The sequence below is a fragment of the Dreissena polymorpha genome, chromosome 16 (genome assembly GCF_020536995.1).
Source record: "Dreissena polymorpha isolate Duluth1 chromosome 16, UMN_Dpol_1.0, whole genome shotgun sequence".
NCBI lineage: Eukaryota > Metazoa > Mollusca > Bivalvia > Myida > Dreissenidae > Dreissena > Dreissena polymorpha.
Window position 1 is genome coordinate 11,319,043 of NC_068370.1, and position 27,234 is coordinate 11,346,276.

Below are 27,234 nucleotides of genomic sequence, written 5' to 3' on the forward strand. Positions count from 1 at the left end.
TCACGTGACAATATTTGGATATCCTTGACCTTAGAAAATGATTCATTGACCAACAGTCTACTGACAACATAATTGGTAAATTTCCAATTTATCATTATATGAACGCTGTAGCGTGTTACTATTTCGTAATGGTACACAATATTTTTAACGTCTTCTACTTCTCATTTAACTGAAAAAGAAATCAGCATGTATTTTTTGTGTTGATTTCTGAATTGTGAAAACAAAAATGGCTGATGAAGACTGCTCATATTGTTACTGTCAATGTTTGATTTGATTATGATATGAACATTTCGATTTAGACATCTTCAATTGTCTTGTGATAATTCTTAATGAAATTCTGACATTCTTTTAATCTGTATTGTTATTTAAAGTGTGATTACGTGGATTGGTTTAAATTGAAAATCACAAAGCTGAATTGAAGGCTGGCAAGTATGAAGTAAGACCCTTGTGAATCCTTGTTCCAGACCTATGAATGAACACACCTACAATTTTTAAGTGAACAGGTTTTAAAACACACACGTTTCTTTTTTAATCAATAGTCATGGTTCCCTCTTGCTGAAAAAAGTTGTCTATATATTTCCTATTTTATAAAGTTGTCACCATGCAATCGGTGCCTATAGCACGTGAATTTTTAAGATCGGTGTTGGGAGAATAAAGTGCGACCCAGTTAACATTTTTGGGATCTCTTTTTAAATATTTCACCATTTTTAATGGAGAAAGTGGAGAGCCCGCTCATTCATGACAGTAAAGTGCAACCGCGCTTGTAATATGAAGTCCCCACACTGATCCAACAGTTTTCTAACCGTTCAAACGCGCGGTTGCACTTTACTGAAAAAATACTTAGTTGTTTAAAAAGATCATGATACCTATAGAAAACTCACTTTATCCCATTAAAGATGGTGAAATGTTTAAAAAGAGATCCTTAAAAATGTTAACTGGGTCACTCTTTATTCTCACAACAGCAGATCCAAAAAAGTCATGTGGTATAGGCATTGACAATGTTTCGTCAATAATATTGGACACAATTCATAGCCTATTTAAACATAATTGTCGCCATTAAACAGCATTCATATGATTAAAACTTATATTACAGTTTTTACCTATAGGAACTTCTGTTTTATAACACTTAAAATTCAACATATCAATTAATGTCAATTCTTGTCAACATTAATAATTGGGAATAGTTTTCAAGGCGTATGATGCTGGTCTAGGAATTGGAATGTCCTGTTTCGAATCCTGCTCTGACCACTGGAATTTTTTGTGTGATAAAAAATCCTGTGCTTGCTTCCCTTCACCCTGGAGTTTAAATAGGTACCTGTGAGGGAAATAAGCCAATATGCGTTGGCTGAATACTGCGCCAAGTGTAAGCTGACAACTTATATCCCAGTGATTGGGAGGTATTTAAATGTGAAAGTTGGCTAAAGATGTCATCAATATCAATATCAGATTACAAACCCATCCTTTAACTTTTCTTGTTCTGTAAGGTTGCAAAAATGTATGACAATATAAAACTGACATTGTCCTTGCAGATTGCCAGATCCTCCTTCCAATAAAATTCATCATGCCATGATCTTTTATAGTTTAATAATGTTCACAAATAAATCCAGACAAATCTGCCTATTTGCAGCTGCCACTTCAAAGGTCAGCCTTGTTTTTGAATGAAAGTCTAATCAGCAGAAATCAGATGCTGTGATTTCAGTGATAATTTGTCAGTTTCACCCCTGCTCTCGTCATCAACAATATGCTAATTATTGATCTGATACAAACAAGGTTCTTTGGGCATATTTGCACTGGCATAATAATAATAATAATAATTTTAAGTAAATGACTGCCATAAACTGGTTGCTCAATAGAGCTGGTTTTGTCAGTTAAGTTAACAGTTGAGAGAACATTTTTTTTTTTAGTTAAATAGGTATTCTTGTATATACCAGGTAACAACTAAAAACTGTGCATGGCTTAATTTAGCTCCTTGTAGTATGATGTACAATGTTTTTGATTGGTCATGCCCTTCCGATTGGTCGCACAGGTTTTCTACCATGTGCATGTACTTGCTAGATACAAATATAGTTTCTGAATAAAAATGAAAAAACTTATGTTCATGTTTTTGTAACAATATTTGTTTTACACATTTTCAACAGCTAAGCATCTTAATGCAAACAAGACCTATAAACCTCAAACCCTACATACAATTGAATACTATTTGATTTAAATAATCATAAAACAAGACTAGAACAAGTGGGACTTTCTTTCATCTGAAAACTAGCAATAATGATGATGAATGTTGTACTGATTGTTTATAAACAGCAGCTGAAATAAAACTCCTAAACATTATAAAACAACAATTGTGCAGCATTTCTAGAGATTTTTAAAATTGACTCATAAAACTGATGTGAAGTTTCAGACTGATAAGAACAAGGAATTTTAGCAGAAATGACTTTCATGGGTAGATGATCAATAAAAAGGAATTTTGACTGTGACCACTTTGGGCTGAAGTATAGCCCTTTGTATTTTTGTCCATTGAAGTATAATATAGTTGATTGAGCAACATAGAAAATGATAGTTATTAAATAAAAATGTTAACAACAAGATTGTCACAGAGTTTATGTACATAAACATCCTTTTCCCTGTCAAATTTGGATCCTGAATGACTTTGCTTTCATTTTTAAATTCACACAGTACATGTTTTATTAATACATGTAGTTTAATTACACAAGAGCCTTGCTATGTATATGGCGTAATAAATGCCTGTGAATATGATGCTGCATGCAATCAATAATATATCCTCTGTCAATATTTAATGAAATTCAATGCTGATCTTCATGATCTGATTGACACCTTGACATAATGTAATTAACTGTCACGCTCATACATGTAGATACATGAAGTCTTCAGCAGAAGATGTCTTCACACGCAGTGTTATAAATGTAAATCCTAGAGATAAAGGTAAATTGGATAGAAAAGTAATGAAGTACAAGTTATGTGGATGTGTATGATTCCATCCAATTCTGATATGTTATGTATCACTTGAAGGTATTGTCCAAATGTTTCCTATTCTGTTTAAAGTGTTTGTAATTGTTCTAATTTTCATGTAACATTTGTTATCAAAGAGTCTGAACACAAATGTATGAAGTGGCCTGTATGGTTTAACTTGATATGTTCTCAATCTCAAGATCATATATGCAAGCTTTTAGAAGGTAATGATGCAAGAATTTTGCCTTCTTCGGTCTTTATTTTGTACTGTAACTTATACTTGACATGAAGTTTAACCAAGAAGTGATTTTTGATAAAAAATTCACATTAGTTTCAAGTTTTCTCTTAATGTTAGGTAATGGTTATTTAATGAGTTTGAATCAGGAAAAATTGGGCTCAATGCATGGGCTTGACGTGTTATCCCAACTTAGCCTGTGCAGTCTGCTTTTATTGAATTTTAAGTTAAAGGGAGGTCTATTCTAAACGTAAATCAAGTACTGGCTGAAAGTGCACAGCCTAATCTGGGATTGCACTTTACGCACATCAGAAGTCCTTTTTATCCCCCACGGAGGGATATTGTTTTGGCGTTGTTCGTTCGTCTTTCCGTCTGTCCGAAGCCATATCTTGGAAGTGCTTTGGCGGATTTCATTGAAACTTGGTATGAGTATATATATGGATAAGAGGATGATGCATGCCCAATGGCATTGAACACCATCTGTTAATAACGGAGTTATAGCCCTTTGTATCTTGAAAAAATGCTTTTTTGAGTGTCAAATATAACACTTTTTTGTCCAGAAGCATATTGGCGTGGCATATCAATTCAACGAATTTGCTTGTTTTCTCAGAGAGAGGTTGAAATATCTTTGTGTGTAATTTCAGTGAGTGACTTGTGTCATGTATAACACCCAGCAGCAATGGACAGTCTTTTGGTAGACCTTGACAAGGTTCTTGATGACTTCGAGGCGGAAGGTGCGTACTACTTGGAAACTAATTTTATTTGTTGACATGGATATAACCCTAATTTCAAACTTGTAATGACACACTGACCCTTGTTAGAGACACTTAATTTAAGTGTAATCAACCTGCTTTGTAAAGTTTATAGCGTCTGTTTAAGGTGCAAAAATCACTGCTTTCATGTTTGACTATAGAGCAGAGTTAGATTTGGCCAAGTAGGACCGGACCAAGTTAGAATTTGGGCTGAGTTGACCTGGTACCCATGTGCATGAAGCATTTAAATATACTTAATTATTAATCTAATTTGGATGAATTTGAATATAAAAAAATGTTTCAGAGGACTTAGCCCCTGGTAGCGAGATCAAGCCTAGTGGGTACCGGCAATACTTGGAACAGACAGAAACTCAGACATGGAACGCTATTGAAAACCTGCAAGTATCAGATGCCTACAAAGCCTCAGCGTACGTACATGGAGGACATGGCAAAAAGAATGGATGTGACCAGCTCAATGAAGGTCAGCCCACATTAAGTTATGACTTTCCTTATGAACCAGAAACCTTTGACCTTTCTGAGGCAGATTTTGCTCCCAGCCCTCTGCCAACTGAGGGCACATATAAAGGGTCGTTGAGCTATTCAAAGGAAAATGGTATCGAAGGGTCACAAGTAATCAAAGAACAAGACAGGCAGCCCTATCAGCAAACCTTTGCAAAAGAGCCAGGAACGCCCTACGAAAATGTGAAAACAAACTTTTTCCGTCTGTCACAATCACATGGTGGTGCAAATGAATCATGTCGTTATGAAATCAACATGGATACGGCACCAATCGCAGAAGTTGTGGTGCAAAAATGTTCTGAGGTTTCTAAACCACAGGTTAATGGCTTTGAAAGTAGACCCCTTCAACCCCCTCCCTACAGTGAACGAAATGAAAGACCAACTCTCGGTTCTCATTTTACCAGCACTACTTTTTTGTCTAGTGACAGTTCTTGTTCAAATCCAGACAAATACCCTATTCAGTGTAACACGCCGCAAACACCAAAGGAAAATCCTTTACTGAGTTCAATAGAATCACAGTTTAGTATGCAAAGTAATGTCCATGATAGCAAATCAACTTCTGCAACTTCTAGTGACAATTTTGAAAACATTCCGAAACTTGATTACCTGAAACAAGACCTAGCTACAACAGTCTGGCCTAAGACAGACCATTCAACCAACATGCAAAGACATTTGAATGGTGCTAATTCTTTCCCGGCCAGTTTACACCTGCATTTTTCACAGAACACTCCTGGTGCTACAAATTCTTTACCAAGTGACTATGGAAGTCAAACATCAGCGGTGTATAACAACCAACTTGGCAGTAATTTATTGCATTCACAGGAGTTGAATTTGTCTGTTTTGCCCAAAGAGCCCACGTCTTCAGAACCTCATGTGTTGAGATCAGAAAACAAATCAAGCAATTTTGCTTCACAAATTTCTCAAATATCTGAAAAAAATTATTTAAGTGAAGTAAACAGTTCAGTGCCAGAGACAGAATACCCGAGCAACAAAGAATTCACACAGAATTTCAGAACAGGAATTTCAGACATTAATCAACAGGAAAAATCTGTGTTTAATCCACGCGATTCCTTGTTACTTTATACGAAAACTGAATCAAGTGGTCCGAAAGAAGACGCTTTAGCAGCATTTACAGACCATCCACCTAAATATCCAGGTAAGTATGGACTGCCTGTGGAACAAGTGGTTGGTTTTGGGGAGGTAGACGAAGATATGGTTGTAGATGAAAAGGAACTTGCTGAGTATCTAGGTGACAGCAAACTGAATGGCGCAACTGTGAACTATGTGCCAAAACATGAGCTTATTGAAAAAGCTGGTGATCTAATAACTACAGGTGCACTCAGAGATTCATTGACCAGTAAACCAGGTTGTGATAGAATACAGATGGATATTAACGAACCTATTGAACAAACCACTACTATTACTGATGCTGTTGTATTGGCACCAGTGACAGCTGTTCACGTCACTGGTAAAACTGAGGAATCTGTGGTCCCTGATCAGAGCACAAATCTTTCACCCAGTGCGAATATTTCATTGGACAGTGGTTGTGCATCAATGAATGACAATGTTGGTGAAGCTGCCAGTGGTGATATGAACGAGGAAAGAACCGAGGATAGGTCTTACATGGGCGCTCGACCTAAAGACAGTAGGAAAGTTAACAGACCTAACAGTTTAAGTGGACTTTCTACAGTGGACTTAAATGGAGAGTCACCTTTTGTTTCAAGGCATGGTGAGATGCAGCAAACACAGTTTGAAGGCGCTGATGATGAAATGATAACAGATGATGCGCAACCATTTGTTGAGAATCTTATCAGTGACACATTAATCAATGAGTCAAGACAGATGATGGAAACCGAATCTGGAATATTTAATGGTGAACAAAGGGTTATTGACACAGGTGAGATGGACACTTTCCAGCAAATACCAGTGGTAGACTCTGACAAAGCCAGGTCGTCCAGCCCAACTGAAACGGGAATGTCACACATGTCGGTTAAACGTCCGAACAGTCTCAACCTCAGTTCGCCACCCACCATGGATTCTGCAGACCTGGAGGAGGCAGGGGATGGTGGTGCTGGGGAGGAAGTACAGGACGTCATGGAGACTGGGCAGTCAGCAGACCAGCAAGCACCTGCAGGTAGGCTTGCTTGGAAAAAATCATTATTAAGCTAGCATAAACTAACAAGAGTAAGGTAGTAATTTATTAACAAAAATTCTCGCAAGGCTTATGTGAGTTCAGCCATAGAAGTCCCATGAAAAATGAATGATCAGGACTCAAACATTTTCTTCTCATATTAAAGTTTGGTCCATGAGTCTCACATTCATGCTAGCCCTGATGGTTATTCAATTAATTTAGTCTGAAGAAAAATATGTCAAAAACAAACATGACTGAAGTTAAATAGAATAGTAGTAATGGTTCCCAAGCGATGATGATTGTACTACACATGTATAAATATTTATGTAGCACTGTGCTGCTCTGTACAGTAAAATACACTTCAACACCGTTATTTCGAAGTCGTCGGGACCGTTAAAAAAACTTCGGATTAACGATTATTCGAAATAAACATTTGACAGACGACTTCTTTGATCCTGAAACAATACAACAGTGTGGTATTCGCATGGTTCGGTCACACTGTACTTTTAATAATTGTTTTACTTAAAAACGTAAACTAGTCAGATAGCAATATATTTCTACTAGTACAAACGGATCAATAAAACAATTCTTTTTCTTCTTTTTATTTTTCTCTAATTACAGAACATATAAAATATAATGCATAGCGCATCATACATGTAAATACATATGAATACATTTTCGGAAATGAAATCACTATTTTTTTTAAATAAGACGCGATGTCTTTCTGAACACCGGCGTTAGCAGCACTAAACTGGACGTGTGTAACATATTTCTCCAATTTGTCAATGAAATTGAAGAAGGCGCGCCTTGAAGAACTGGCTTTCGCCCGTGTTTTGCTCGTAGGACTGCCTTACGTCGTTGATGCATGTGGTCACACGTTGATTATATATCATGTTCATTCATGTGTTGTCGGCCTCGTCGTCGGCTTTTGACGACAGTATAAAATTAGCATGCTACGCGCAGGCGACAAAGGTGTAATTATCGGCTTTGACGCACAACGCGCAGACGACATAGGTGTGAAATTACGCAGTGTTTTGCAGTTTTGACTTCGGATTAAAGATTGATGATATGGTGCGAATTATAGTGTTGGGACCGACATAATCACTTCGAATTAACGATTTCTTCGGTTTAACGAAGTTCGGATTAACAATGAAATTTTACATTGAACAAAGAAGAACCACAATCGGGACCCGAAAAATACTTCGAAATAACGGTGACTTCGGATTATCGATGTTCGAAATAACGGTGTTGAAGTGTATGTGAATACAATGTATATTACTTATAGTTAAATTATCCATTAAAGCGGGTATATACGATCTTGTCAAATATTTGTTAATAAATATAAAATGTGTAAAAAACGTGTTATACATATATTTCAATATAAACTAAAATAAAAGTAAAGAAGAACATGTGTCGAAAAATGCTAAATAAGCAAGATATTTAATTCTGAAATCGAAAAAGGCTGTACAGCCGAATTCGCCAGCATGTATATCATGCATGTACGATGTGAATCTAAATTTAGTTTAACGGTTCATTTGAAATTCCTGCTGCTATATCGATTCATACGACACACGAACACTTACTAGAAAGACGAATGCATCGGTTATTGTAGGAAAATAATTACGAATTATCTTCGTCACAACCGGCTCGGGGCGCTAATTTGTATTTGCTGTATTTTATGAAATTCGTCTTAAATGTATCATTTTTCTTGCATATTGTGTGTTATTATCACATATTTATATCAATATTTTACAATTCAGCACATATAAAAATTGTATATACCCGCTTTAAGGTGCAGAAGGTTACACAGATGAGGCGGTTGGAGGGGTGGACCCCAGTATGACTGCCCAGGGGGGCTGGGACCCGTCCCTACCCCCTCCTTACTCCAGCAGCAGCACCCTGGGACAGGTGGCCCCGCAGTGGATCCCTGATAGCGAGGCGCCTGTCTGTATGAGCTGTAGTGCGAGATTCACATTCACCAAGCGGCGACATCACTGTAGGGCCTGTGGCAAGGTAGGTTATTTGGGTACTGAGTAACAGGGAATTAAAATGATGTGCAATTCAAATTGATGCTATTTAATCCAATCCCATTTGAATTTTCTCTTGTTTGACCCCAGCAAAAGTCTACCTCGAAATGCATCCTTTTGATGCATTACAAGGTGTAAGAAAATAGTATTTCCATAAAACTTTTGAGTTTTGACCATGTAAATAACCAATTACAGAAATTATGATGAAGAAAATCTAAATTTTTGGTAGGTGTACTTTCATTTGGATCTTAGAAATGTTTGTTTTTGTCTTTTTGTTAATATTTTAATATGCAAGTATCATTTATATTGTTAAATGCTATCATCATTTATGCATTAAATGTGAAAATTGAGAAATACAGCAATACATTTATTTCAATCTGTGTCATTGATTATCTCATATTATAGAATCATAATTACACCATATACCAGTTATTAGGATTGAAAATTTGTCAATGTAAGCCTTTTAAGTATTAAATGAGCTCATGGAGTATTAAAATTTACAAATCTGCATGAAGCAGACACATAATGGCTTTTTCCGCAAAGAAATACCCACAGATACATCCTCAAGCTCTGATAACATCTATCCCCAGTTTTACTGCTCTATCCTCATGCTCAGATTACATCTACCCCTAGGTGTACAGCTCTATCCTCATGCTCTCATTACATCTACCCCGGATGTACTCCTCATGCTCTGATAACATCTACCCCAATGTGTACTGCTCTATCCTCATGCTCTGAATACATCTACCCCCAGGTGTGCTTCTCTATCCTCATACTCAGATTACTTCTACCCCAGGTGTACTGCTCTATCATCATGCTCTGATTACACGTACTCCCAGGTGTAGTGCTCTATCCTCATGCTTAGATTTCCTCCACCCCCAGGTGTACTGCTCTATCCTCATGCTCAGATTGCACCTACCCCCAGGTGTGCTGCTCTATCCTCATGCTTAGATTACATCTACCCCCAGGTGTAGTGCTCTATCCTCATGCTTAGATTGCACCTACCCCCAGGTGTACTGCTCTATCCTCATGCTTAGATTACATCTACCCCCAGGTGTACTGCTCTATCCTAATGCTCAGATTGCACCTACCCCCAGGTATACTGCTCTATCCTCATGCTTAGATTACATCTACCCTCAGGTGTACTGCTCTATCCTCATGCTCAGATTGCACCTACCCCCAGGTGTAGTGCTCTATCCTCATGCTTAGATTACATCTACCTCCAGGTGTACTGCTTTATCCTCATGTTCTGATTACATCTACCCCCAGGTGTACTGCTCTATCCTCATGCTCAGATTACATCTACCCCTGGATGTTCTGCTCTATCCTCATGCTCAGATTACATCTACTCCCAGTTGTACTGCTCTATCCTCCTGCTATGATTACATCTACCCCCAGATGAACTGCTCTATCCTCATGCTCAGATTACATTTATACCCGGATTTACTGCTCTATCCTCATGCTCAGTTTACATCTACCCCCCCCCCCAGGTGTACTGCTCTATCCTCATGCTAAGATTACATCTACCCCCGGATGTTCTGCTCTAACCTCATGTTCAGATTACATCTTCTCCTAGGTGTAATGCTCTATCCTCCGGCTATGATTACATCTACCCCAGGTGTACTGCTCTATCCTCATGCTCAGATGACATTTACCACCAGGTGTACTGCTCTATCCTCATGCTCTGATTACATCTTCCCCCAGTTGTACTTCTCTTTACTCATACTCTGATTACATCTACCACCAGATGTACTGCTCTGTCCTCATGCAGCAGGCTCTGATTACATCTACCCCGAGGTGAACTGCTCTATCCTCATGCTCTGATTACATGTATCCCCAGGTGTACTGCTCTGTGTGCTGCAACATGAAGGCTCGACTACCTCACCTGAGGAACCAGGAGGGGCGGGTCTGTGTCTTCTGCTTCTCTGAACTTGCAGCCATTGGTGAGAGTTGATACTTAATAAATGAGTGTAACTCTGTGAAAAGGGGGTTAAATGCATCATCGTCCCAGGCCAGTTTGCACAGGCTAATCAGGGACAACATTTCACATAAACTGGATTTTGCTAACAAGATACATTCTTTTGGGGAAAAGAAACATAAAAGCAGATTAGCCTGTGCAGACTGCACTAGCTAATCTGGGACAACACTTAAGGCAGATGCGTTAAACTGTGTTTTCACAGAGGTAGGTTCAAATATTAAAATAAAACACAGCTATATTTGGGGCACAATGTACATAACATATGATTTTGTAAGTGACTGGTACTGTCAAAAGCCAAGGGCTGGTAGATTGAAATTAAATGAACTTTTGACAGGTTTGTGCGAGGAAATACAATTTGTCTTTAGTCAATTCATTCAGACTGTTGGTTAAAGCAAATGGATCATAAAATATTTTCTGAACTATTGTTCTTTTAACAGTTGGAGAACATTATTACCTTATTAGAGTGGTTTGATCTTTACTTTGATATTTAACTTAGCTCATATTTCAAGTATTTTGTACATATTTTGGAAACAATATTATTCGTTGGACACTAATTTTCGTGAATTTTTTTGGGTCCAATCAACCAAAATTTAATGGTTCAACTAATTACCTGTGAAGTCTTGTATCATAAAAACCACAAATTTAATAGCTAACAAAAAGGGCCTGATTGTATAAATCTACAAAATTTTATGTCAGCAAAATTAAATGAATCCACAGTAAACTACTATGAATACACAGTAAACAACATTCTATTAAACACCACCATGTGCCCTGTTACAGAGCAGCAGATTGGCTCCCAGGAGGGTTACCCACCACATCCCAACAACCCCAGTGACTACTGCAGCACTGTACCCCCCACCCAGGGGGTTGTCATGGCCCCAGAGCCACCACCTTCGGTCCTTGTGCCTGTGTTAAAACGAGATGGTTGGTAACCCTGTTTGTATTTTAATTGTGATTCTTATGGTAACGGACATGATCAGATCAAAATGATTTTATCAATTATGAACAATTATTTATAACAAAAATGAAAGTTACCACACCATCACAATAATGTTTGCGTCCTGTTTCATAATGAAGTATACATTATAAATATTACTGTTTTTCCCTGACTTTGTTAAATGTTCTTAACTATGTTTGCAGAAAAACCAAAGAAAAAGCTGTTTGGTTCGTAATTTAAAGTTATCTCATGTATAAATGCAGGAACTTTCTTTATGCAGCCATGTCTTATTATTGCTTTCAAGTTCAGTATGACATGTAATCGTATGTTTAAAATGATTTTACTTGTGTTTTGGAAAACAATATCAATGTTATGTTTATTTACACTTTCAATTCACAAACTTTCTGGTATTTAGAGGAAATTAAGGTGTAGTCAACTATTTAATTAAGTTGCATATTACTGTATTTTACACCCCCTTTGAAGAAACATTCACACTGTCTGTGCACCCATCCCTCGGCCAGTATGTCAGTAAGAAAATTCTTGTATCAGTCATAAATTGCCATATATCAAGGAATTTTAAAATAACTTGGCATAATTTTAAACATCATAAGACACGTATAATAGCTGCCTCCTTACCTCTAAGGTCAAGGTCATACGTAGAGGTTAAAGGTCAAATGTGGCTTTAAGAATTCTTGTCTCTTGTAACTTTGTCACATATTGATTGATATTCAAATAAATTGGTTCAAATGTAAATCATCAACAGACAACCTGTTGCATTAAACATCCATCGCTTCACCTCAAAGGTCAAGGTCAAATTTAGAGGTCAAAGCTCAAATTTGACATAAAACAGCTTTTCAGACTGAAGCTTTGTCATTCTTCATGCAATTTAAATATTATTTGCCACTTATGACCACTTTGAGGGGGCAGCGTGTCATATGTATTACCGGTAGCTGGATCCCTAGCTCAAATATCAAGGTCACACTTAGAGGTCAAACCTTATATTTATGCCCCCTTCGAAGAAGAGGGGGTTTATTGTTTTGCACATGTCTGTCGGTCCGTCGGTCGGTCCGTCCGTCCACCAGATGGTTTCCAGATGATAACTCAAGAACGCTTAGGCCTAGGATCATGAAACTTCATAGGTACATTGATCATGACTGGCACATGACCCCTATTGATTTTCAGGTCACTAGGTCAAAGGTCAAGCTCACAGTGACTCGAAATAGTAAAATGGTTTCCGGATGATAACTCAAGAATGCTTAGGCCTAGGATCATGAAACTTCATAGGTACATTGATCATGACTGGCAGATGACCCCTATTGATTTTCAGGTCACTAGGTCAAAGGTCAAGGTCACAGTAACTCGAAACAGTAAAATGGTTTCCGGATGATAACTCAAGAATGCTTACGCCTAGGATCATGAAACTTCATAGGTACATTAATCATGACTGGCAGATAACCCCTATTGATTTTCAGGTAACTAGGTCAAAGGTCAAGGTCACAGTGACAAAAAACGTATTCACACAATGGCTGCCACTACAACTGACAGCCCATATAGGGGGCATGCATGTTTTACAAACAGCCCTTGTTAGCCATAAAAGAGCTTGTCCGTAATGTAAATTTGTCTTTCATCATGAAAGCATGCATTAGTACAGGCTAATCAGGGACAACACTTTCGGCCTAAACTTGATTTTTGCTAAGAAGAGACTGTCTTTAAACGAAAAATATCATTAAAGCGGAAAGTGTCGTCCCTGATTAGCATATTAGCATGTTCAGACTGCACAGGCTAATCTGGGACAACACTTTACGCACATGCATTAAACTCCCTTTTCACAGAGCACGGCCCATTTTCTCATATTTCCAAACCATCTAGAAGTGTCTTAATAGTGTCTTATTAACTTCCCATTATGTCCTTATGGTCAAACCATTCTGAAAACAGTTTTATCGTGATGCCTCCTCAATCATGTGGGGAGGAGGATTGGGAATTATAAGGAAACACCACCACTGTATCACTGGACATGTTCTTGCTGCCTACATTCTTGATTTTGGGGGCTGTAGGGTCAATGACAAAGAAACAGGAATGTATGACCCCTTTTTAACCAAGATTTTATCTTATATTATGAATCCTTCATTCCTCTTCATAAAAGACACTGCTTCAAATGTATACATTTTTGCACAGAAACCTTCCTTTGCAAATGTAATCTAGAGTCTCCCTTTATACTAGGCAGATGCAGAGTGTTTATAAGTGTAAGATATTCAAGGAGCATATTTATAATATTCAACAAGGAGTTATATCAAATACAAGTCAAATGTTCACAGTAAATGTTTGTAAAAATCACTACATAATTATGTAAAATAAGCTATTTGATATGTACAAAGTAGCTGGGCAAATTTTTGTCATTATTATGTTATGGCTTAATTATGTTCATATGTTCACACTCTGTGTTTAATGAACTTAATGCGTGTGAGTCAAGTATTGTGACAAAATTAGCAATCTGCACCAGCTAATCAGGGACAAAATGACAATCAAGACTTAACTCCTTAAAGATTAGTCACTACTTCATCAAGTATAAGTCAGAACTACTATTTTCAAATTTTAGGCAGCAATCGTCGTGCTGAGCCCAAGCAGGTGATGTTCTCAGACGGTATCCGGCCTGGGGGTGATTTGACAGAGCTAGACGGGCACACTGAGGCAGGCCGGGCTAATGCACGCAAAAATAGACCTCCCAAACGGACCTCTACACAAGGTATGCAGTATAGTCATCACAATTGTGTGACCATGTATGTCTATTTGAATGTATTAGAAATCAAACTGTATCAGTGCTTTTTTAGCTCACCTGAGCACAACGTGCTCATGGTGAGCTTTTGTGATCGCCTTTTGTCCGTTGTCCGTCGTGCGTTGTCCTTCGTGCGTTGTCCGTTGTGCGACGTTAACATTTGCCTTGTTCACTCTCTAGAGGCCACATTTATTGTCCAGTCTCAATGAAAGTTGGTCAGAAAATTGGTTTCAATGATATCTTGGATGAGTACGAATATGGTTACGTTTGCTTGAAAAACATGGCTGCCAAGGGGCGGGGCATTTTTCCTTAAATGGCAATATATTTCTATAGTAAAATCTTGTTAACACTCTAGAGGCCACATTTATTGTCTAATCTTCATAAAACTTGGTCAGAAGATTCATCCCAATAATATAATGGACGAGTTCGAAAATGATGCCGGTTGGTTAAAAAACATGGCCACCAGGGGGCGGGGCATTTTTCCTTATATGGCTATAGTAAAACCTTGTTAACACTCTAGAGGCCACATTTATTTTCCGATCTTCATGAAACTTGCTCAGAAGATTTGTCACACTGATATCTTTGATGAGTTCAAAAATGGTAACCTTTGCTTGAAAAACATGGCTGCCAAGGGGCGGGGCATTTTTCATTATATGGCTATATATTTCTATAGTAAAATCTTGTTAACACTCTAGAGGCCACATTTATTGTTCAATCTTAATGAACCTTGGTCAGAAGACTCATCCCAATAATATCTTGGACGAGTTCGAAAATGATGCCGGTTGGTTGAAAAACATGGGTGCCAGGGGGCAGGGCATTTTTCCTTATATGGCATTAGTAAAACCTTGTTAACACTCTAGAGGCCACATTTATTGTCCAATCTTAATGAAATATGGTCAGAAGATTTGTCTTAATGATATATTGGATGAGTTTGAAAATGGTTACGTTTTTTTGAATAACATGGCCGCCAAGGGGCGGGGCATTTTTCCTTTCCTTATATGGCTATATATGGCTATAGTAAAATCTTGTTAACACTCTAGAGGCCACATTTATAGTCAGATCTTCATGAAACTTGGTCAGAAAATTCATCCCAATAATATCTTGGACGAGTAAAAAAATGATGCTTGTTGGTTGAAAAACATTGCCACAACAGGGGCGGGGCTATTTTCCTTATATGGCTATAGTAAAACCTTGTTAACGCTCTAGAGGTCACATTTATTATCCGATCATTATGAAACTTGGTCAGAAGATTTGTCCCAATGATATCTTCGATGAGTTCGAAAATGGTTTTGGTTGCTTTAAAAACATGGCAACCAGGGGCGGGGCATTTTTCCTTATATGGCTTTATATGGCTATAGTAAAATCTTGTTAACACTCTAGAGGCCACATTTACTGTCCGAGCTTCATGAAACTTAGTCACAAGATTCATCCCGATAATATCTTGGATGAGTTAAAAAATGATGCCGGTTGGTTGAAAAACATGGCTGCCAGAGGGCGGGGCATTTTTCCTTATATGGCTATAGTAAAACCTTGTTTACACTCTAGAGGACACATTTATTTTCCGATCTTCGTGAAACTTGGTCCGAAGATTTGTCCCAATAATATCTTGTTATCTCAGGTGAGCAACTTTGGGCCTTTCAGGCCCTCTTGTTTATTAAATGCCTTTGATCTGCAAACTAACTTTGCTTAAGTCATGCAGTATATTCTTAATCTGATGTGCTATTAATATTCTACTATGCTCTTTTCAATATGAGGACTTTAACATTGTGCCTTTAAAAGTAACTGTGGAATATAGGTTTGCTTTGAACAAAAACAAAATACAGATGCACAATATTGGTCTTTTGATGGAGTATTTTTGCTGCCTGTCTTGTTTCAACATTTTTTTATTTGACACCACCAAAGCAAAATGTTTTTGGTGAATACCGGTATGTCAAATGCCCTTGAGAATTCTGATTTTTCTGAGCACCTGTTCTGTATTGTTGTCAGGCCCTTCAGCTAACCGGCCTCGTAAAGGTATCAGGACCCAGGCTGAGATGACCTTGAAATGTTTGATACCCGAGGATGGGTTGCCTCCCATCTCTGTGCCAAAACAAGATGGCCCAGGTGGGAATTATACATATTCTACTTCATATCTGTATATACAGGCTATAATTTGATGATCATGCATCACACCTATAAGTAATTGTTTCTTTGGGCTATTATTTGAATGTTCATGTATCACACCTATAAGTAATTGTTTCTTTGGGCTATTATTTGATGATCATGTATCACACCTATAAGTAATTGTTTCTTTGGGCTATTATTTGATGATCATGTATCACACCTATAAGTAATTGTTTCTTTGGGCTATAATTTGATGATCATGTATCACACCTATAAGTAATTGTTTCTTCAGGCTATAATTTGATGATCATGTATCACACCTATAAGTAATTGTTTCTTTGGGCTATAATTTGATGATCATGTATCACACCTATAAGTAATTGTTTCTTCAGGCTATAATTTGATGATCATGTATCACACCTATAAGTAATTGTTTCTTTGGGCTATAATTTGATGATCATGTATCACACCTATAAGTAATTGTTTCTTTGGGCTATAATTTGATGATCATGTATCTACTTATTGGTTGTTCTTTCTTGGGCATATTAATATTCAATGTCATATTGAGTAGCATAGAAAAACTTGAACTAAACTGACTTGCAATTTATAACTTCTCTTTCACTTAATAATTTGTGTATTACATTAACCCTATGATGTATTATTAATTAGGAAAATCACTTGTGATGAATCCAAAGATAAGTGAGTTCCTGACAGATATGAAAGGTAAACAAAGTGCTTTTTGTGTAGACATTAGAAGTGCACTGGGTATCCACATGTTTTTTTTTAAACTAAAAGGTTGACACTTCCTATTCTGTGTTAATGGAAATATAGTTAAATGATTTAGAAGTGAAGACAACACTAGGAATAACACACGTTTTGCCTTATTGTAAGCAGTTCAAGCATCAAGTTTGTCATTTGATACTGCTACACATGAACAACTTTCACTTATGGACATGGACATATTTAATTTAATACCCTGATAGCTGGAGGATGATTCATTTATATATACATCTCTTATGCAACATTGGAATGATCATTCTTTGAATATTATACTTTGATATTTTGATATTTTGTGAAACTTTTTCCATCAAACTGTGTTTTGGTTTTATGGTTTTCAAATTATACATTCTTAAAAAAAAGACGGCAAAACGCTTTGGATTGAATCTTGTAATGTTCATTTGATTTCTTGCAGATGAAGATAAAGAACCTGTGATATTTGCTGTTAACACAAACCTGTACATAAGCCTCAAAATCGTTACGTGTAAGTAACAGATAGACACACCTTAGGATTCTATTGCTCTTCTTTTGCAATAATCAAATAGAATATGGTTTTGGATCAAATAAAAAATAAGTCATTGGCCAGAGTAAAATTGAACGTACTTCCTCGTAAGAGTTTGACTATAGAGCATACCAATTATCAAAAGAAATTTAAAATTATTATTTCTAATATTAAATTAAAAAACCATGGAGCATTCCTTAAAGAGCCTGTATTAGAAGCATTCAGAAAATATTAAACATCTTAATTGACTACTTTATCAGACGCAAGTTAAATACATGTAACATGAACTCCTTCTTAAGTTATTTTAGCAAAAAGCACAGAATAATTAGGACCTTTCTTGGTCCTATGTCCCTTTTCTTTAACAATGTCAAATTTTACCAGTTTAAAAAGATGGTACATTACATCTTGCGTTTCCTCATGTGCCGCCTGGTTAACTTGAAGTATATTGTAAAATATATGTTATGATTGGCTTCATTCTTGATTGTTACATTTCTTTCATATAAAATAAACATTGAGGTGGATAATATATGGTCATTGTTTTATTTCTTAAAACCATCAACAATTATGCATTTTATGTGATGATTTTCATGACATAAGAAATTTATTAAACTTGTCCTTATATAAAATATTTAGAGATACAAAAAATATTTTTATTTCTTATTTTACTATAACAATGGTTAAAACTTCTATATTTTGCATTTTGTTTTAAATTTTCAGTGGATTGTTGCGTGAATCGGACTGTGTGGTGTTTTGCGACACGAGGCATGTCTAGTGTAGGGCAGGAGGAGATTGCAATTATACTTGAGTGTAACCCAGAAGAACACTCCCCACCATTGGACATATTCAAACATCTCAACAATGTGTTTGAAGAAGCCAGCAAAGGTTATTCCGGTTATTTAAAAAAAGTGTTTTTGTTGCTTTTGAAGATCAGTTTTTACAAAGTTCTAAAAGTAGCAATATTTGAATCTTGCAAATTCAATAAATATACAATTTTGGCTCTAAATATGCATATTGAGACTGTAAGTGTTGCAGGAAGAAGAATAACGCAGCCACAAGTGAAAATATAAGTTTACTATGATCACATGTGAATTAAAATTGATATTCCATCGAATTCAACAAATTTCTGTCAATTTATGCTGTTTTTACCGTTTATTTGCATTGTAAAAGAGTTAAGCTGGAGAATCATGACATCATTATGTAATGACATCATTTTGTAAAAAAAATGACATCATTTTACAGTTATCAATAATTTTCACTGTTAATTTTCACTGAATTATCAGTTTTAATTCACTGATATTCTCTAGTATAAACCACCGTTAAGCATAAAATAAAAGATACTTATCATCTGCATGAATAACCAAAACACACCTAACTAAGTAAACATAAAACATACACATGCTCACACAAGAAAAGAATCATTAACAATTATAAAGCAGACTTATGTACACATGCCATTGGTACCTTCTGCAGGAAATGAAATACAAGAGATGGGTCACTCAATCTTCAACGAAAGTTTTCTGGACAGTCGAGACCACGGTGGGTTCCTGTACATCCGCTCAACGTTTCAGTGCGTACAGAAGCTGCCCCTGCCAAACCCCCCTTTCCTGTTTGGGATCCTCCTACAGAAATGGGAGACGCCCTGGGCCAAGGTGTTCCCGCTCAGGTTGCTGCTGAGGCTTGGGGCAGAGTACAGATGTGAGTTTAGTGAAAAATCCAATTAAGGCGGAAAGTTTAGTATCTGATTAGCCTGTCCTAACTGTACAGGCTAATTTGGGACAACACTTAAAGCTTATGCTTTAAACCATTATGTTCCAACTTGCGCTGCTGCTCAGGCTTGAAGCAGAGTACATATGTGAATGCTAAGGATACATTCAACTAAATCCATTGCAGACTAATCTTGCTAAGGATACATTCTACTAAATCTATTGCAGACTATCCTTGCTAAGGATACATTCAACTAAATCCATTGCAGACTATCCGTGCTGAGGATACATTAAACTAAATCAATTTCTGACGATCTGTTCTAAGGATACATTCAACTAAATCCATTGAAGACTATCCTTGCTAAGGATACATTCTACTAAATCCATTGCAGATTATCCCTGCCCATTGATCAGCACACGAAATCGCAAGCCCGTATTCTATGAGATCGGTCACACGATCATGAACCTGCTGGCTGACTTCCGTAACTACCAGTACATGCTTCCCACCATACGGGGGCTCACCATCCACATGGAGGACAAGGTCACCAAGATCAACTTCCCACGTAACAGATATGACGAGGTAAGTTTGGTGACTCTGGAGCTCAGTTTTAATAATACAACATATAGGATGATGTGAGTTGGTTGGACTGTGTTTTGGGGGAAATGGAAATTTAGTTGTTTGCCTCCAGGAATATACAATGATTTATTAGTTGGCTGTGTCAAAGTTATTGTTCCTACTAAAACACTGTCATAGTAAATAGACAACAGATATTATGATGTAAGCAAGGATTGGTGAACCAGTTATTTGGAGCCAGAATTCTTACCAGAAATATATGTAATATCTTGTTACAATAATCTAAGATCAATGGTTTGTGATATTTTCAACAAGTCATCATGACCTTGAATAATTTGATCACTTATTGGGACAACAATACTTTATAATTATGTCTATAAAGATTATAAATAATTATCTTGATGATATCAGCGTAATTTGTTATAATGAAAAGTAGTTATCAAAGATGTCAAATAGGTCTTAGAGATAATGGAAATTTTTTGTTGTTGTAAGGTGTAGATAAATTTTTCTTAGCACTGTGGGTCACATAGATAAGACAGCATAGAATGGTTGTTTGCTTAATGTACTGTTTAACATTAATACATTTCATAATGCTCATAGAAAAAATGGTTCTTTTTTAATGATTAATGCAACTACTGTTCATACAGTATGTGGTCCATATAGTGGAAATTTGCCCAGATTTCTTTGATAGCATATTTATGTTGGGCTGGTAGATCAAAACAGGGTGACGACTGAACACAATGCTCCATTCCCTGCTTTCAGTTGATGAAGGTGGTAACCAATAGCAACGAGCATGTGATGTCGATAGCGGCTACATTCAGTTCGGAGGCTGACTCACACCTTGTGTGCATACAGAATGATGAGGGCAACTACCAAACCCAGGCCATTAACATACAGAACAAACCCAGGAAAGGTAGTTACTTGTACATGCTTACATCTTACTCCACTTACATTTACTTGGTATGCAAACATGGAAAGTTGTTTTGAACTTACTCCTTATTTTATTTTTTATTTAAATGGTAAAAACTTAACAGTCATCTCCAAAGTTTTGGTCGATTGTAGGCATATAAAACAGTATACTCACATGGATGTTATAAGAGTTTTAGTAAGATTAATAGTTTTTCAAAATTTACATTATTTTCTATCTAAACAAATGTACAAAAAATGTTATTCAGCAGTTCTCACTTTAATTTAAGAAGTTTTGTTACAAATTAAGCCAGTTGAGCTAGGCTTAGTGTTCTTTTGTTCCAAATTTAAGAACAAAACATTAAAAAACCAACATATAAATTCCTTAAACATTTTCCACTTTGAGCAGTGACAGGAGCCAGCTTTGTCGTGTTCAACGGAGCGTTAAAGTCGAGCTCAGGTCTGACGGCGAAGTCCAGCATTGTAGAGGACGGACTGATGGTCCAGATCACCGCGGACTCTATGCTTGCACTGAAGCAGGCCATCAAGGACATGCAGGACTATCCAATCAGCTGTGGTCTACTGGGCGCTGGCAAACCTCCCGAGGAGACTGTGATAGTGCAGTGGGTAGACGAGGACAAGAATGTGAATATCGGGTACGTGAATGGGCATAGACATTAGCACAAACTCTGAAGTGCTGCACTTGTTTAACCTTTCCCATTTAGATATGCATTTTGATGTTTTAGTAGAAAATCAAATAAGATTTTAGACCTTTCTTTCTAGTTTTCAAGTTTTAAATGCTTTATTTATAACTCTAAGATACTGATGAACAGCAAACACCATAAAACCTTAACAGACTGCAAGTTACTCACAGACCTTTCTGGATTTATGCTCGTTGCAAATGGCCATTTTCACTTGGCTTCTGAGCCAGAAAAGGTTGATTTTTGACAAGGCTGGCATGTCATACTTTTGTCCTTAAAGTAATTAATAGTAGAAGTTTAGTCTGTCTATCAAACTGCCTTTTTCAAAGATCTCTTGTTTTTTTGTTTTGAGTAAAAATTTATATACAAACGTTCAAAATATCTTCCATATTATGGGAAAACACAAACAGATAATTCTTTTACTGGGGCATTTATTAGTCCCAAAAAATGGATTTTTAAACAATTAATCCAGCATGGATGGATTTTTTGCTCACCTGATTGTTCACCTGATTGATCTGATCGGCAGTGGGAACCCAGCCTTACGCACACAATTTTTTAGCCCTGTGACCTTGACCTTGAAGTTAGGGTCCGCGTTTAGGTTTCGAAATCTGCGTTTAGGTTTCGAAAAATGCTCATAACTTCTATGTCCCTTGAGATATAACCTTCATATTTGGTATGCATGTGTATATGGACATGGCCTTTCCATACGCACAAAACTTTTTACCCCTGTGACCTTGACCTTGAACTTAGGGTCCGCGATTAGGTTTCGAAATCTGCGTTTAGGTTTTGAAAAATGCTCATTACTTCTATGTCCCTTGAGATATAACCTTCATATTTGGTATGCATGTGTATATGGACAAGGCCTTTCCATACGCACACAATTTTTAACCCCTATGACCTTGACTTTGAACTTAGGGTCTGTGTTTATGTTTCGAAATCTGCGTTTAGGTTTCGAAAAATGCTCATACCTTCTATGTCCCTTGAGATATAACCTTCATATTTGGTATGCATGTGTATATGGACAAGGCCTTTCCATACGCACAAATTTATTTACCCCTGTGACCTTGACCTTGAAATAGGGTCTGTGTTTAGGTTTCAAAATCTGCGTTTAGGTTTCGAAAAATGCTCATAACTTCTATGTCCCTTGAGATTTAACCTTCATATTTGGTATGCATGTGTATATGGACAAGGCCTTTCCATACGCACAAAATTTTTTCCCCTGTGCCCTTGATCTTGAACTTAGGGTCCGCGTTTAGGTTTGGAAATCTGCCTTTAGGTTTCAAAAATGCTCATAACTTCTATGTCCCTTGAGATATAACTTTCATATTTGGTATGCATGTGTATATGGATAAGGCCTTTCCATACGCTCCCAAGTTTTTACCCCTGTGACCTTGACGTTGAACTTAGGGTCCGCGTTTAGGATTCGAAATCTGTGTTTAGGTTTTGAAAAATGCTCATAACTTCTATGTCCCTTGAAAAATAACCTTCATATTTGGTATGCATGTGTATATGGACAAGGCCTTTCCATGCACACACAATTTTTTACCCCTATGACCTTGGCCTTGAACTTAGGGTCCGCGTTTAGGTTTCGAAATCTGCGTTTAGATTTCGAAAAATGCTCAAAACTTCTATGTCCCTTGAGATATAACCTTCATATTTGGTATGCATGTGTATATGGACAAGGCCTTTCCGTACGCACACAATTTTTTTTCCCCTGTGACCTTTACCTTGAAGTTAGGGTCCGCGTTTAGGTTTCAAAATCTGCGTTTAGGTTTCAAAAAATGCTCATAACTTCTATGTCCCTTGAGATATAACCTTCATATTTGGTGAAACTCTCTAGAAGTCACATTTTTTGCCCAATTTTCATGAAATTTGGTCAGAACATTTGTTTCCTTGATACAAGAGTTGAGTTGGAAAATGGTTCCAGTCAGTTGAATAACATGGCTGCCGGGGGGGGGGGCAGTTTTCTTATATTTATATAGTAAAAAAAAAGCTTGCAAACACTCTAGAAGTCACATTTTTTGCCCAATCATCATGAAACTTGGTGAATAGATTTGTTTTATATATATCTCAGATAAGTTTGCAAATGGTACCCATGGGTCAATAAACATGGCTGCCAGGGGGGTGGGGCAGTTTTCCTTATGTGACTATATAGAGAGAGACCTTGTGATCGAACACTATAGAAGTCACATTTTTTGCCTAATGATCGTGAAACTTAGTTTATAGATTGGTTTTATTGATTTCTTGGACAAGTTGGAAAATGGCTCAGATGGGTGAAACACACTTTTTAGCTCACCTGATTGCTCAGTTGAGGTTTTAGGATCGGTCTTTGTCCGCTGTCTGTACGTCCACATTTGGTTTGTAAACACTCTAGCATTCACATTTCTCAAGCATTCTTTATCAAAGTTGCTGAAAGATCTCAGTCAAGTTTGATGTTGAGCAAAATCACATAATTAATGCCATAATTATTGCCCTTAGATTGTCCAAATTTTCATTATATTATACAAAATCCTTGACCAGGATGTTTGTCTAGTCAATATCTAGGTCATGTTTGAAATTAGGTAAAGATTGAATGAACCGACTCCTCTGAGCAAACTAGGGCCATCTTGGCCCTCTTGTTAAATAATTTGGTAGATCAAGAAGCAAGAAAAAGATTCCCTTAGTCCATAGTAAAAGTCACAATTAAAGGTCAAAAGTCAAACACAAGAATTTTGAATAATAACCATTTTTCTAAAGCATAGCTATAGAAAAAAGACAGATTTGCAATTACCTATCAGAAGTGACTATCAATATTCTATGGCATGTCTGCCCATAGGAACCTGGTCTTTAATTTCCAGATAAAGGTCACTGTTAAAGGTTAAACATCAATAATTTGTTCAGAGCATGACTTTATTCCACACAGGCTAATCAGGGACGACACTTTCCGCTGTAACTGGCTTTTTGCTAAGCAGAGACTTCCTTCAACATATATAACCATGCCAGCAGAAAGTGTTGTCCCTGATTAGCCTGTGCAGAATTCACAGGCTAATATGTAATGACACATCAAGCCCATGCATTAAGCCCAGTTTTCCCAAATCAGTGTGTATGACTGCATGTTTCAGTGTGAAGAGCCCAGTGGACAACATGGCCCTGGACGGAATAGAGAGCCTCAAGATCCATAGCATGACCAACTATGTGGGTGAGAAGTACACCATCCGCTGGACTGAGATCTTCTTCATACAGGTCACTGCATACACAACCTTCACATTGTTGACATGTTTGGCGCTGTTGTGGTTGTTTTTGTTGCCCTTGTTGAATATTGCCTTTTTACATTGAATTTACAAAATGTTTGCCATTTTTGGAGTGGGTATATTGGAGTCAATCTGTTGTTTTTTGGGTTGGTGGGTCAGCTTGTCCAAGTAGAACGTTATAAGTTTGTGTAGGGAATTTGCAATTAAATTGAAACATAAACTATGTTATCACTATGACATCTAAATGTTCAAGACTGTTATTTCATTGCCAGTGATCTATACACTTTCTAGTTATTTTCTCTGTAACTTATGAACATAAACTGGTAGATTCTTCAAGTTTGTGGCGAAAACTTCTTCCACATTTCCCAAACAATTAAATTGAATGCTTACTAGTAAATATCCCTATATTCCTGATTGATTTGCCCTTGAAAATACCCAACAAACTGGTATAGAGGTATTAGTCTTGCTTGTGACAAAGCTCTAGTTTTGTTAGGGTATGTTTATTAAATACAAAATACAAGACATTAATTGTGTATGTTTAGTTAGGGGTATGTAAGATAGATATGCTTTTTTCAACTGTTTTGAGAGAACGATTGAAACAAATCATTTTCTCCACATAGGCAAATACTCTAAAACAAGAAAGCATGGAAAACAAAGACTTATTGTTGAGCCTCACCCTTGGAATATTGGGTTTAATGAATGTGTGTAAAGTGTCTTCCCAGATAAGCCGTGGTCTGCACAGGCTTATTAGGGACAACACTTTCCACTTCTATTGTATTTTTCATGTTGGATGACACTTCATGCATATGTGTCTTGTTCTGTGAAAGCTGGTCATAATGCATGTGCGTAAAGTGTCGTCCCAGATTAGCCTGTGCAGTTCGCACAGGCTAATCAGGGACAACACTTTCCGCCTAAACTTGATTTTCGTTAAGAGGGACTTCCTTGAAACTAAAAATACCATAAAAGCGGAAAGTGTCGTCCCTGATTAGCCTGTGCGGACAGCACAGGCTAATCTGGGACGGCACTTTACGCAGATGAATTAAGCCCAGTTTTCCAGAACATGACACATATAAATTCCAGATAGTTTCTACAGAAGGAGACTTAGTTCTGTTGTATATAAGTACATGCTGCTTTATGTAAATGTGGTGATGACAACTTCTGTGTGTTTTTAGAATGAGGAGAGAGGCTCCCCAAAGTGGGACCCAGTGGATCTGAGTCGTATCGGTGGTACCGTGGCAACAGCATGCTGCCAGGCCCTACTAAAGCACCTGGAGCCCCTCAAAGACTCACAGCTGGACAGGATAGGGCTCCGTATCTCACTGGGAAATGATCAGGTGAGCAACTGTGCTTTAAAGGTGGAATTCTTGAGGTCACTAGGTTAAAGGTCAAGGTCACAGTGACCCGAAATAGTAAAATGGTTTTTGGATGATAACTCAAGAACGCATACGCGGCCAACAGGGCGAACTCTGAACAATATAACTGAAGCAACTGGTCTGTAATCCTAAATCTATAATTATCAGTCCAATGAAACATCATCATTTGAGTAAAATAAAGTGGATCAGTAAAAATATTATCAGAATATGAGATTTTTTGTATATTGAATATTGTGTTAATGTTTAATTTTGTTGATTAATATAAATATAAGCAGGACAGGGGAGGTAATACACTCTGATATATTTCTTATATACAGGGGAAACAAATGCAATACAATTAAATTTCATGTTTAATAAATAGAGGATATTTGCTATGTCAGTGTGAGATCATTGTTATTTTTTATGATCACATTTTATTATTACTTTGACAAAACAACACTTACCTGAATACCACAATGGATTCCACCCAAACAATACCCCACGCCCCTACCAGAATCCCTTCCCCCCCCCCAAACCTCACCCCCATCCCAATTTTTTTTTTAAACATCAACTTATAAATTACCACACCCCACATTATACCCCCCTCTCACCCCCCACCCCCCGTACCCCAACCCCCCCACCAAAAAAAAATTATTATTTTTTAAACATCTAATAAATTACCACACCCCACATTATACTCCCCTCTCACTCCCCCCTACCCCCCCCACCCCCCCCAATTTTTTTTTTAAACAAGTAATTAATTATCACACCCCACATTATACCCCTCCTCACCCCCACCCCCCTACCCCCCCACCCGCCCCCCCCCCCAAAAAAAAAAAGATATTTTTTTAAACATCTTATAAATTATCACATCCCACATTATACCCCCACTAACTCCCCCCTACCCCCCACACCCCCCCAATTTTTTTTAAACATGTAATAAATTTTCACACCCCACATTATACCCCTCTCACCCCCCCCCACCCCCCCCCAAAAAAAAATAAATAAATATTTTTGTTAAACATCTAATAAATTACCACACCCCACATTATACCCCCCTCTCA

At 37.2% G+C, this 27,234-nt stretch overlaps 1 protein-coding gene across 4 annotated transcripts in view; it reads left to right on the forward strand.

Annotated features, from left to right (window-relative positions):
* Positions 1 to 5: 5 nt before the first annotated feature.
* Positions 6 to 27,234, forward strand: part of LOC127862388 (uncharacterized) — a 33,239-nt gene continuing 6,010 nt past the window's right edge. Inside the window, exons 1-18 of one of the 4 annotated variants that reach the window (XM_052401472.1) lie at positions 6 to 75; positions 3,850 to 3,939; positions 4,262 to 6,610; positions 8,400 to 8,620; positions 10,475 to 10,577; positions 11,393 to 11,536; positions 11,753 to 11,776; positions 14,146 to 14,292; positions 16,309 to 16,425; positions 17,095 to 17,148; positions 17,618 to 17,686; positions 18,422 to 18,586; positions 19,175 to 19,399; positions 19,800 to 19,987; positions 20,744 to 20,894; positions 21,294 to 21,543; positions 24,690 to 24,810; positions 25,991 to 26,152. In XM_052401472.1, the coding sequence (XP_052257432.1) occupies positions 3,885 to 3,939; positions 4,262 to 6,610; positions 8,400 to 8,620; positions 10,475 to 10,577; positions 11,393 to 11,536; positions 11,753 to 11,776; positions 14,146 to 14,292; positions 16,309 to 16,425; positions 17,095 to 17,148; positions 17,618 to 17,686; positions 18,422 to 18,586; positions 19,175 to 19,399; positions 19,800 to 19,987; positions 20,744 to 20,894; positions 21,294 to 21,543; positions 24,690 to 24,810; positions 25,991 to 26,152 (4,545 nt within the window). In that variant the 5' untranslated portion in view covers positions 6 to 75; positions 3,850 to 3,884. The remainder of the gene's footprint in view (positions 76 to 3,849; positions 3,940 to 4,261; positions 6,611 to 8,399; positions 8,621 to 10,474; positions 10,578 to 11,392; positions 11,537 to 11,752; positions 11,777 to 14,145; positions 14,293 to 16,308; positions 16,426 to 17,094; positions 17,149 to 17,617; positions 17,687 to 18,421; positions 18,587 to 19,174; positions 19,400 to 19,799; positions 19,988 to 20,743; positions 20,895 to 21,293; positions 21,544 to 24,689; positions 24,811 to 25,990; positions 26,153 to 27,234) is intronic. The other 3 variants (XM_052401473.1, XM_052401474.1, XM_052401475.1) reach the window with 3 other exon arrangements.